The following is a 13,358-nucleotide window of genomic DNA, read 5'->3' as shown; positions in this document are numbered from 1 at the left end:
TAGTCCTCTTAAAAGTACAAAAATCATGTTATTTTTGTAAAATCAGGTACATAGCTTTCGTTTATAACACTTCTTGATGGCATTCAGGTACTATGTTCCCTGACCATTTACATAATTTGTCAACTTAGTTCAAACTCCAAAGCATTAGCAGAGTAAGTATGACAGGAATCATAAAATAGATAGCAATCAAAGCTCTTATTTCACTCACTAACTGCATTACAAACACCAATTTGCAAGGATAAATAACTTATTATCTAGTAAGAGGTTCCACCCTTGGATGCTGCAGCATTGGTTTCATCATTCAAGAAAAGGGTAGTCAGTATAACCAACAACTGGATCAGATAAGTAAAATGTCTCCCTATTATACTTGTTAAGAGGAGCATCAAGTGCAAATCTCTTCGGCAAATCTGGATTAGCTAAGAACAAACGACCATAAACAACAAGATCTGCTCTATCTTCAACTATGGCCTTGATCCCATCTTGTCGGTCGTAACCACCTGCAACCATGAAAGTGCCATTGAAGGCCTTTCTCATTGGCACCAAGCTGTGAGGGCATTCAATTTTTTCATTAACAGTTTTCATTCTTGGTTCCACCATGTGACAATACAAAATACCATATTTATTAAGGGCATTAACCATATAAAGCCCCAACTCTTTGGGATTAGAGTCACCACATTCTGCATATTCTGCAAAAGGTGATAATCTAATTCCAACTCTTTCCGCACCTATCTCATTTGCAACAGCTTCAACAACTTCCAAAGCAAATCGACAACGATTCTCAAGTGATCCACCATATTCATCTGTTCTATCATTCACTTTATCTTTCATGAATTGCTCAAGCAAGTAACCATGAGCTCCATGAATCTCAACTCCATCAAAACCTAAAATTCACCACATTGAGTATGTTACATAATTGTAAAATGTCCTAGTACCCTATAAAGCAAGAAACAGTTAAATCATTCTCATTTTGGAGAAAATTGCAAAAGACAAGTGAAGTTACCAGCTTCAATAGCATTTCTTGCAGCAAGCCTAAAATCATTAACAATGTTAGGAATTTCATCAGTCCTTAGCCTCCTGGGAGGAGTGAATTTTGCTACATCAATACCATTACTTCTAAGTTGTGGTGTGAGTGGTTTATCTGTAGAAGATATAGGTGCTTGTCCATTTGGTTGATAAACTGTTCAGAATAAAACCATAGAAAACAGTACTCATAAATTAAGCTAGTAAATAAATAATCATGTAGATGAAGAATTGAACAGTTATGAATATTTATATAAATGATTACCAGTATCAGAAACCCTTCCAACATGCCAAATCTGACAGAAGAAAGTAGCACGATGAGCATGAACAGCATGAACAATAGGTTTCCAGGCTTGAATTTGTTGGTTAGTCCAAATACCAGGGGTGTCAGGATAGCCTTGAGCAGTGTCGGAGACACCGGTGGCTTCGGCAATGAGAAGACCACCGTTAGAGCCAATAGCTCTTTGAGAGTAATAGAGAATAGCATGTGGTTGAGGAACGTTGTGGTATGATCTCTGTCTCGTTAACGGTGCTAAAACAACTCTGTGAGAGAGATTGAATTTACCCATTTTGTAAGGGGTGAGAAGAGGAATGGGGTTACCAGATTCAACAACACCACCCATTTCTTCAACTTTTATTTGATTAATAATTTCAAAGTTTAATTTCAAAGTTTGTATTTATACCCAAACGAAATCTGGAAACTGGTGCTGGTGGCGGCTTTTACGTAATTAACATTTTTGCCGCTCATTATGTCATCTAGTGCGTCACTAAATCACCGCACGAACAATAATTTACGACATTAACCTGCCCCCACTCATCAGCCTTTTCCATTACTCAATTATTACAATTATTATTGTTCAGCTTAATTACAGTTTAAGTTTTTATATTTATTGATTTACAAAATTAGTCTTGTTAATTTAAAAAATGTCAATTTTAATTTTATCTATTTGATTTTGGAACTAACAAATAAAGATTTAATATGAATCAATATAAATATAAGAACTGAACTAAATATGAAGTTAAGCTTTTTTATTATTAATATTATTGTTTTCATAATAAATCATTATTGAGGAAAGTGCCAATCAATACGCACCATTGTTGTTTCTATAATTGAAGTAGCAGTGGAATAGATTATTTGTCCTTTTAGTTTGGGTCATATGCAATTTTTGTCTTTATAATTGTTCGAGTATCTCATTAGTGTCTCTCAACAATTAGTTTGGTTATGGGATTTGGTGGGATTTTTTAAAAATGACGTCACATTCATAACCATACATATACACTTTTAATTTCTTATATCCATTTAACACTTTATTTTATTATTGTATTCTTTTTTATATTACATTACTAACATATATATATTTATTAAATTAATTACTCTCTTTATTAGTTTATATCTCAAATACCAAATATTTTTTTCTCTATATTATCATATAATAATATGGAAGTTCCATTGCACATTTGATGCTACAATATTGATTTCTTCATTCAAGAAATGGATAGTCAGTGTAACCAAGAACAGGATCAGAACCATAGAATGTCTCTCTATTTTACATGTTTAAAGGAGCATTAAGAGCAAATCTGTTTGGCAAATCAGGATTAGACAAAAACCAACGACCATAAGCAACAAGATCTCCCCTGTTTTCAGCTATAGCATTGTTTCCATCTTTTCTATCATAACCACTGGTAACCATAAAAGTACCGTTGAATGCCTTTCTCATTGGCACCAAACTATGAATACATTCATTAACATTTTCTTGTTTTGGTTCCACCATATGACAATACAAAATATTATATTTATTTAAGGCATTCACCCTATAAAGTCCTAATGCATTATGATTTGAGTCACCACATTCTCCATATTCTGAAAAAGGTGATAGTTTTATTCCAACTCTTTCTGCACCTATCTCATTTGCAACAACTTCAACAATTTCCAAAGTAAATCGACAATGATTCTTAATGGATCCACCATATTCATCTGTTCTATCATTCACTTTATCTTTCATGAATTGCTCAAGTGTTACCCTTGAGCAGTGTTAGAGACACCAGTAGCTTCAGCTATGAGAAGACCTCCTTTAGTGGTTCTCTGAGAGTAATAAAGGACAGCATCAGGTTGATGAACATTGTTGTATGATTTTTGTCTGGTCAGTGGTGCCAAAACTATTCTAAAATTAAATTAGTAACTCATGCACATAAACGTATACATAGGGTGAGTGAATACTTAAACAATTTGAAATGGAGTGATAAAGAGGAATGGGATCACCACCTATTTCCATTTGATTAGTTAATTAATTATGAACTGATCCTTAATAATAACAATAACTAATGAGGAAAATATACACTTGAATATGAAGTTGAAGTTTATAGGTACTATTTTTTATTATTTATATACTAAAACTAAAACTGAAAAGTAGTGGCTTTATGCTTTTCTTGCTGACGTATGCTATTGCGTTGCATTCTCAGCTTTGACTTGCAGTCCAGTTTGACTCTGTAATCACACAATTAATGTTTGTGGTTTAAAAACAAACACATACAATTAACTTTATGAGAAAAGATTTATAATAACCCCTTCGGTTTCAAAATACATAAATTTTTTATAACTAAACTTTGTTTTATATTCAAAATCCGATGGAGTATTTTGTTACTACGGCTACTACATTAGGGAGTCCTGGACCATTCATTAAAATTCAAATAAATAAATAATATGTGTTGACACGGCACAAGATTATAGCGGCATCAAACCAACAACCCCTTCCTCACGTTACCCTAGTTTTGGGTTACTAAAACAATTCTTATTGGTTGAGCAGTGTTAGTATCATAATGGTTACAACAGTAGCTACAAAAAAGTTTTAGGTACTAAAATAATCCTCTTATTAAATCACAAAGCTCATATATATGGTATTACAAAATCAGGTACATAATAGTTTTACACACTGTTAATTCTAACAGAGAAGAATCAATAAAAAATATAACCATCAAAATTCTTATTTCAGAGACCAACTTCCCTAAAAAACCAATGTGCAAATGGAAAAAAATAAAGCTTATTTAATATGGAGGTTCCACTTCCATCCTTAGATGCTACAACATTGTTTTCTTCATTCAAGAAATGGGTAGTCAGTATAACCAACAACTGGATCAGAAATGTAGAATGTTTCTCTGTTATACTTGTTGAGAGGAGCATCAAGTGCAAATCTCTTTGGCAAATCTGGATTAGCTAAGAATAAACGACCATAAACAACAAGATCTGCTCTGTCTTCAGCTATAGCATTGATCCCATCTTGTCTGTCATAACCTCCTGCAACCATGAAAGTTCCATTGAAAGCCTTTCTCATTGGCACTAAGCTGTGAGGGGTTTCAATTACTTCATCGGCAGATTTTATTCTTGGTTCCACCATGTGACAGTAAAGAATATTGTATTTATTGAGGGCATTAACAATATAAAGTCCCAATGCATTTGGATTAGAGTCACGACTTTCTGCATATTCTGCAAAAGGTGATAATCTAATTCCAACTCTTTCTGCTCCTATCTCATTTACAACTGCTTCAACAACTTCCAAAGCAAATCGACAACGGTTCTCAATGGATCCTCCATATTCATCTGTTCTGTCATTCACTTTATCTTTCATGAATTGGTCAAGTAGGTAGCCATGAGCTCCATGGATTTCAACCCCATCAAAACCTGCAATTCGCACCCCATTAAGCATCTTAAGTGGTTTGCAAAATGTCCTAGTGCCCTTTAAAACAACAAATAGTCTTGTTGCTGAAAAATATTTATGTTCTATGATTGGTAAGTATTTTTCAATTTTAAAGAATTTGGTAAAGATCAGTGAAGTTACCAGCTTCAATAGCATTTCTTGCAGCAAGTCTGAAATCATTGACAATCTGTGGAATTTCATCTGTCCTTAGCCGTCTTGGCGGCGTGACTTTTTCTGAATCTTTGCTTGATGTGAGTGGCTTGTCTGTAGAAGATATTGGTGCTTGGCCATTCGGCTGAAAAGCTGTTGAGAAAAAACATGGAACATGGACATTTTAATGTTAGAGATACAGTATCCCAAAGTTATTTGATTGATGTCTGATAAACATGTTACATAATTTACACTTACAACAAAGCAAATTGACACACATTATTCACCAATTGTTTAATTAACTTGAACTAGTTAATGTTACTAAAGATCTCCTAGTATCCTAGCATGTCTCATATTTTCCATTATGAATTTCTTCATGAAATTGCTTCAACATTTGCATTTTGAAAAATAATGATTTAACTTAAACCTAGAATTTATAGTTTTAACCTCAAAAATTGATTTTTAGCCTAAAATATATCATTCAACCACTTTGATATGAATAAATTAAAACATAAAAAGACCTGGAGATGAAACCCTTCCAACATGCCAAATTTGACAGAAAAACACACTGCCTTTGGCATGAACAGCATCTACAATAGGTTTCCATGCCTGAACTTGCTCTTGAGTCCAAATACCAGGAGTGTTTGGATATCCTTGAGCAGTATCAGAAACACCAGTAGCTTCTGCTATGAGAAGACCTCCTTTAGAAGCTCTCTGAGCGTAATACTCAACAGCGATTTGTTGAGGAACATTGTTGTAAGATCTCATTCTAGTAAGCGGTGCCAAAACAACTCTGAAAATGAAGAATGGAGGTTAGCATTAAAATTGAAATTGAAATTGAATAGTAGAAAGTGGAATTAATATATATATACCTATGATCGAGATTGAATTTGCCCATGTTGTAAGGTGTAAGAAGAGGGACGGTATTAGCAGTATTGATTCCCATGATAATAATCGTGAAATTTGAAATGCAAATATATGAAATTGAATTTGAAGGAGGTTGATTAGGTGTGTCTATATTTATAGTATTTGGTAATTTAATTGACAAAGTAATAAGGCAGGTGTGAAAAGTCATTTTGCATTTGCATATTGGTGACGTGAGGCATTGCGTGAGCAATTAGCATACTTTCCTTTCACATTGTTCCCATTGAAGGTTGTACCTCCCCGCTAAACCGTCCACGTTCTTTATTTTCCCATTTCATTCATCAATTCGCCGCCGTCAACGATCTCTAATGCTGTTTAGTATTACGACAGAAGTTACAAATAAATTCGAGGGTATTTTCGGTAGATAAATAGTCTACACCAAATTACCTTATACTGTTTTTTTTTCTGCTAAATTAATTTATATATATATATATATATATATATAAATTTTGAAGTATTTTTTTATTAAAAAAATTAAATGAATTGGATTTTTAAGATTTGTTGAAACATTTCTCAAATCTTAAAAAAAGGTAATTACATATCATCTACAATTTTGTAGATTTGAGTCAATTTCTTACCTAATTAACTTGGATTTCAATTATCATTTTATATGGACAGAAAGCAAAACTTATATGAAAAAGAATTGAGCTTAATTAAATTTTAAATACATTAGTTTTAATTTTTTTGTCAAAATAAAATTTGCAAGTTAAAACCATCTTTCGGAACTTCTTCTTCTACATTTTATTTTCTCAGTTTCATTCGAAATGTCTTTTCACTTACGATTTTAATATAATGGTTTTTTGTTTTTAATATTCTTTTTGTGCTGAAGATACTATACAATGTTAATAAAAAAAATATTAATTTTAACACAGATAATTGATATAATATTTGATATATATATATATATATATATATATACTTTTTATTATATTTATATGACAAAAAATATTTTGTTTTTAATTTTTTTATTATTGCGATATTTTTGTAATTCATATGTAAATTTAAATTATTAATTAATTTGAATATTTCATAAATTATAAAATAAATTATTAATAATTTATTTAAAATATATTTTATTAATTACTAAAATATAAGATATTAACCCCTTTAAATTATTGCAATTTAGATGTACTAGCCGTTATTTTTAATTTACTAATGGTTGTAAACGTTGATGCTTGTTTCCTGTTCCTTCTAGATGCCCCTCATACATGGTTATCTTGCATGTTAGACGTTAGTCATGCCCATCCTAGGTCATGACCATCCTAGTTATCACCTAACTAAACACATGCTAACATTAAGCATATTTATAAGAGAAATACTTAATATAAACACAAAATTTAGACACGAAATTTTGGGGCACATATAAATAAAAAAGAAAAGAAAATTAAAGGTTTAATTATAGTTTGGTCATTCGCTTGAATTTTTAAATTAAAAAAATTATAATTTTATATATTTACGTAACATATAATTCTATAATATATAATTATTTAGATATATTAATTATTCATATGTCATTGATTAAATTAAAAATATAAAAAAAAAATTATGAAGTTGAAATTTAAGTTTTTATAATATTTTATTCTGATTTATTATTCTACAACATAACATCATATGTCATATTATTTAAAACATATCGCATCATTTTTTTTTTAGTTAAAAAATTAGAGAAATAATCAAAATTATCCACTTTTAAAATAGGAGGATCAATTTCGTGAATCAATAAAAATAAGAATGTCAGACTATATTGCATTGGTAAATTTTAAATTATTACTTTTAAAATATTTCAAGCACCAATTAATAAAATTTATTTTTAATTAAGAATGTCATTTTATATTTTTAAGCTATTGAACCGTTAATTTTATCAAATATTTCAATTAACTTAATAATTATCAACTATAAGATACAATCTATGAGATATAAGAATGTCAAATTAGTGCCTAAATTTTACAAAATATCAAATACATCTTTAAAATTAAAATAATAGTATATGTGATTTATCCACGTGAATCTCAAATAAATGTCATTTACTCAGACAAAAATTTGTTGAATTTGTGCATAAACTAATTATTTCTAAAATTTAAATTTGATAGAAAAATTAGTTAACGTTACTATAATATTAAATTGAATAGATCAAATATTTAATTAACATGTAGTAATAAAAATTTAAATATAAATTATTTTGATCAAATTTAATTTGTAATTTATAAAATTTAAGGATTTATTTAATTTTACTATTTGAACGGTCAATTTACTCATTTACTATTAAAAAAATTACACTTAAATAAAAAATAAAAAACAAGAACATGAGCAAATAAAGGTGGGAATAAGCTGATATGACCTAGATTTTGCTAGGCCTGAGTCTGACATCTAAAAAAATTTAAGGTATATGTTTGGTCTATGGTCTGTCATAAGCTTACTTTTTAGGTCTAAGTCCGAATAGAAAATTAGGATCACATGTTAGCCTACTTAAAAACCTATTTCATTTTAATATTTTTTAATAAATAATCAAATATATCTTTAAATAGATTAATGAGTTAATATGTCAATAAAATTAAGTTATATTTTGATATTTAACATCACATTTTGAAGAATATGACTTTATATACATTATACTTAAATTATATTTTATAATAATACTTTCTTATATGTCAAAAATTAAATAAAGTTAATATGCATCAATTACTAAAAATTAAATATATAATAAAAATTTAAAATTTAATATAATAATTATACTATTAAAAAAATATTATTTATATTTATTTAAATAAATTAATAAAAAATTTATTACGTGTGACGTAGCATAAAATTTATAATTAAATACGCTTTTTTTAGAAGCTTTGTACTTATCTTAGAAAAAAAACCCAATCTGACATAGAGGACTAGGGCGTATGTCCATATCGGTGTCACCTATTCTCATATTTAAAAAAAAAATAAAAAATATTCGGAAGTTGAATGAGAGAAGCAATTGCTTATTGTCACGTATATTTTCCTAATTATTAATTAATTAATTAATAATTAAGGTTGGTTGAAGAGGCGGAGAGTGAGGTTCGCAGATCCATCCATCACCACCGCCGCTCCACCGTTATCGCATATTATTATTTCCCTGCTCTTCTTTCTCTTATTGTATTCTTCCCTCTCTATTTGACTTCACTATACCTTATTCTTACTTCAAATTCACACACTTTCCAACCGCAATGGCTTCCCTTTTCATTCGCCGCAACTGCAACGTCCTCGCTCGCGCCCTAACCGGTTCGCTCCTTTCACCTTCAATTCCTTATCAACATCTTCCGCATTTCCTTTTCATTATTCTTTTACTACCTATCCTTCTCCTCCAAATTTTACCATCAAATGTTCCGAATTATTATTCTTACGCATTCATCACATGCTTTAATTAATCACAATCAACTGTTTTCCTATGATTCCTTTTCCCCTTGAACTTGAAATTATTATTATTTTTCCATGTCCTGAAGTAGGTTATGAATGTTTATATTGCTAATTCATATTTTTTTGGATAATTCTTGCTATTATGTTATCCTCTGAATTCCAATGTATACTTAATTCTTTCTATTTTGTTTTTATTGTATTCAGGAAATAAGGAGCATTTTTGTCCGCACTTTCAGTTCAAATTTGAATGTTTAGGTGTTGCTTTAAACAGAATACCTTCATATAGCCGCAGTTATGGTTCCATCAGAAATGATTTTACCGACTTGACGTAAGTATATACATGTATGTTCCACAGGTATTCAATGTGCCATGTTATATTAGTTTGAAAATGATTGGTTTGGTTTTTCTTTATCTCAATTATTATATAAATTTTGATGTATTTATAGTAAATCTTAAGACATGTTTCACTTCCATTGAAGTGTGTTATCATTCTCTTGGAATCTCTTCTCACTTATGCTTACTATAAGTTGAGATAATTGAGATAATGAGCTTTTTTTAATATTCTTTGTTGTGCAAAAGCTGTCATGCAATGGTCATATGATTGTATCATTGTTATTTTTAGTTCACATTTAATGGCTGTAAATGCTGATGCTTGTTTCCTGTTTGTTTTAGCTCCCCTCATACATGGTATCCACAGGCCAGGAAGAAACGTCGCAGGGTTATCCTGCATGTTGGTCCCACTAATAGCGGTAAAACACATCAAGCTCTGAAGCAACTTCAGTCAAGTGCTTCTGGTAAATTGCTTCTCCTTCTTTTGAAATGGCAATGGTAATCAGTGATGTAAGAGGATGTTAACTAAGTAAGATGAATGATTCATTATTTTTAATACTTTGTAGGAATATACTGTGGCCCTTTAAGACTGTTGGCTTGGGAGGTAGCAAAACGATTGAACAAGGCAAAAGTTCCATGTGATCTCATTACAGGTCAGGAGAGAGAGGAAGTTGAGGGTGCAAATCATAAGGCTGTTACAGTTGAAATGGCTGATGTATCAGCTGATTATCAATGTGCTGTTATTGATGAAATTCAGGCAAGTCAAATTTTCATTTTGAGACTCCTTGGTATTATATCTAAAATAGTTCCCAGGAATATTTTGGTTTTATATGAGCCAAGATAATAAATTTCACATCTTAAAGGTCTGCTTCTTATCATAGTCTCGCCACATCAGTTATTCTGTTTAAGTAGTATTACTAATTTAGAGTTAAAAATCATTTATTCATGATTGAAGCATATTCATTGTGGGAGACATTGATTGCTTTGTGAGCTTTGCTAGTCATTTTTTTTATATCTTGTTATATGAAAATATAAGCATATAGGTTTTTCACAGTATGCTTGTTATTGTGAATGCTTTTGTATCTTAACCTTGATATTTCTTTCTGCATTTAGATGTTGGGGTGTAATTCAAGGGGATATTCTTTTACACGTGCTTTGTTAGGCATTGCTGCCGATGAACTTCACCTTTGCGGTGATCCAGCTGCTGTTCCCCTTATTCAGGAGATATTGAATATTACTGGTGATGAGGTTGAGGTAATGAAACCTATGTCCATCATTAAGTCTCTGAATAATCACTAAAAAATTATCTTCTTTTGGGGTCGGGTGATGGGAATGGGGTAGATAACTTATTGGTTGCAGTAATTTCATTCAAATGAATTGGCCATTATAGTTTGAATCTCTCTGACTAATTTTTTTCTTCACATGTACTGCAGATTCAATTTTATGAGAGATTGTCACCTTTAATCCCAATGAAGGTTCCTCTTGGATCCTTGTCTGATGTAAGAAACGGTGATTGCATTGTAACCTTTTCACGGAAGGATATATACAAATTGAAGGTGAGCTTTCACACTTTTTTTAAAACTATTTTTGGTATGAGATACGGTAGATATATGTAGATAATTCATTTGAACATTTTTTTTAATTAATATTTTAGTACTCTGAATTCAAAACAATAAAGGGCATGTATATTTGACTATAAATTTCCTTATACACTTGCATTTTTTTCTATGACATGGACCCACTATTGACTTTAGCTAGCACTTAATTGGGATTGTCTAATCTGTACTATGATATAATTTACAACTAGAATCAGATTTTAATTGACTCCAATCTTTTACCATCTAATGAACATTACAGCTTGAAGAGTTTTTAATCATGTTCCCGGTGCTATTTTTACTCATAAATATATGAATTGAGATAATAGATACATTGCCAGAATTCTCATGAGCTAGGGAAGGTTTAATCGCTTAAACAATATCTTAATCATTATTTTTTATTGACATTGGTTCACAGAAGATGTGAATGATAGGATATTATATCTCATAAAAAAGTCCAGCTGCTAACCTATTTCGAATTCAAAAAAATTAATTGCATGTTTTGAAATTTTGCTTATGCGGTATGCACTATGGACTAACTTGTAAAAGTTGACATTCATATTGATCAGAAGAGAATTGAGATAGAAGGAAAGCATCTTTGTTCAGTAGTTTATGGTTCACTGCCGCCAGAGACTCGAACAAGACAGGTATGAGCTCCCACCTTTCTCTAAGAAGGTTTAGGTTTCCCTTTTGAATTACACTTGCTTCATGAGAATTTGATCTTTAAGTTTTAAAATTTAGACCCTAAAATATTTGCCCTTTGTTTTGTTCTTTTGAATCTTTTGTAGTATTTCTAATTCAGATAAAACCTCTAAATGTTTCATTTTCCCTTTGAATTTCCCTATATGCCAATGATTTTCTGAGTTGAAAGTTTCATTAGGACTGCAGGCAAGCATGTTCAATGATGCAAGCAGCGAGTGTGATGTTCTTGTGGCCAGTGATGCCATTGGAATGGGTCTTAATCTAAACATCTCTAGGATCATTTTTTCAACCATGAAGAAGTTTGATGGTTTTGAGATGCGAGATCTGACTGTACCCGAGATCAAACAGATTGCAGGTAGTATGTAATTATTTTTAAGCTGATTTCCATTGCTCCAGAGTTTGATTTAATGACTGTACCTGATATGTAAAAGTAAAACCACTGATAATTTATGTTGTTTTATTTTATTTTATTTAGTTTCAATAAGTAGATATATTTATGTCAAATAAGACTAAAAATAACTTTTTTTTGGGGAGATTTTGCAATTGTTAAATCAATTTCGAGTGTTGTAACACTATTACACTGAGTATTAGCTTTGCATGACTTTTCTACGATTATCTTTTAACATGAGACTAGTCGGCTATACATGTTGTTAGATTAAACTTCTGGTTTAAGTTTACTTTCGTACCTAATCTCAATGAGCTTTAACATGCCTTCTTTTTATCTCTCTTCTCTCACTCTACTCAACCTATTGCTTCTCCTTCAGACGATAGACTCTCAAATAATTTTGATTTTTTTGTATTGTTTCATATATTTTAATCAATTCAGTTTTAATGTTTATTTATGTAATTGATTTCGCATCCACTTCAGCTTTAAAAACAACTACTAAAACCAAATATATAATTCATTATTCTAACACAGATTTTATATTTACAATTTATATTTTATTACAATGTGGAGACTTGGAGTAATATGTTCTGTATATTTGGGTTTTGGGTCGAAAGTTATTTTCGGATCGCTTGAATGCATATATTCATGCAGGGAGAGCTGGTAGATATGGGTCAAATTTCCCTGTAGGAGAAGTAACATGCATGGATGCAGACGATCTACCTTTGCTCCATTCGTCATTGGACTCTCCATCACCCATTTTGGAGGTAACCTAACTTCCTAATGCCTATTTACTCTGGCGCTACCAAATATGAAGTGTATGTAGTGTAAGGGAATCTGAAAAAAATGGAAGTTTCCAGTAAGTATACACCTTTGTCTGAATTTGGTTTACTTTCTCAAATCTTTTATTGATTATTTGTGTAATATGTATTCTGATGCAGCGTGCTGGATTACTTCCCTCCTTTGATCTGTTGTATATGTACTCACGATTACACCCCCAAAGTGGTTTCTATGAAGTGCTGGTAAGTTATATGCTCATTTGGTTGTGCATAGAAAACCATCAACCATGAGTTTAATACATAGTTCCTTGGTAAAAATAAGTTTTTGGCTGTCTTCTCTTCAAAATGATTTAGCCCCCAAAATCAGTTCGTATTCTACTCTGTTCTGAGTAGCTTT

At 30.9% G+C, this 13,358-nt stretch overlaps 3 protein-coding genes and 1 pseudogene across 3 annotated transcripts in view; 1 reads left to right on the top strand and 3 right to left on the bottom strand.

Moving 5' to 3' along the window:
* LOC101490766 (putative 12-oxophytodienoate reductase 11) lies at positions 1 to 1,684 on the bottom strand. Its single transcript, XM_004511329.4, is given in 4 exon segments — positions 1 to 308; positions 310 to 881; positions 1,001 to 1,177; positions 1,286 to 1,684. Coding segments are annotated over 4 exon segments (1,161 nt in total). The 5' UTR covers positions 1,644 to 1,684; the 3' UTR covers positions 1 to 254.
* A 730-nt stretch (positions 1,685 to 2,414) lies between these two features.
* LOC101512688 (12-oxophytodienoate reductase 1-like) lies at positions 2,415 to 3,162 on the bottom strand (annotated as a pseudogene).
* A 702-nt stretch (positions 3,163 to 3,864) lies between these two features.
* Positions 3,865 to 6,086, bottom strand: LOC101491096 (putative 12-oxophytodienoate reductase 11). Its single transcript, XM_004511330.3, has 4 exons — positions 5,735 to 6,086; positions 5,384 to 5,655; positions 4,854 to 5,015; positions 3,865 to 4,696 (listed from the first exon to the last, which is right to left on the bottom strand). Exons 1-4 carry the CDS (start codon positions 5,935 to 5,937, stop codon positions 4,113 to 4,115), a joined length of 1,221 nt encoding a protein of 406 aa, XP_004511387.1. The 5' UTR covers positions 5,938 to 6,086; the 3' UTR covers positions 3,865 to 4,112.
* Positions 6,087 to 8,707: 2,621 nt separating this feature from the next.
* Positions 8,708 to 13,358, top strand: part of LOC101490449 (ATP-dependent RNA helicase SUV3, mitochondrial) — a 6,852-nt gene continuing 2,201 nt past the window's right edge. Inside the window, exons 1-10 of the mRNA XM_004511328.4 lie at positions 8,708 to 9,035; positions 9,375 to 9,498; positions 9,843 to 9,964; positions 10,067 to 10,257; positions 10,614 to 10,754; positions 10,934 to 11,056; positions 11,665 to 11,742; positions 11,984 to 12,152; positions 12,837 to 12,949; positions 13,124 to 13,204. Of these exons, the coding sequence (XP_004511385.1) occupies positions 8,981 to 9,035; positions 9,375 to 9,498; positions 9,843 to 9,964; positions 10,067 to 10,257; positions 10,614 to 10,754; positions 10,934 to 11,056; positions 11,665 to 11,742; positions 11,984 to 12,152; positions 12,837 to 12,949; positions 13,124 to 13,204 (1,197 nt within the window). The 5' untranslated portion in view covers positions 8,708 to 8,980. The remainder of the gene's footprint in view (positions 9,036 to 9,374; positions 9,499 to 9,842; positions 9,965 to 10,066; positions 10,258 to 10,613; positions 10,755 to 10,933; positions 11,057 to 11,664; positions 11,743 to 11,983; positions 12,153 to 12,836; positions 12,950 to 13,123; positions 13,205 to 13,358) is intronic.

This window comes from Cicer arietinum, chromosome 8 (assembly GCF_000331145.2).
Source record: "Cicer arietinum cultivar CDC Frontier isolate Library 1 chromosome 8, Cicar.CDCFrontier_v2.0, whole genome shotgun sequence".
Taxonomy (NCBI): Eukaryota; Viridiplantae; Streptophyta; class Magnoliopsida; order Fabales; family Fabaceae; genus Cicer; species Cicer arietinum.
This window is presented reverse-complemented; position numbering and strand designations above follow the sequence as displayed.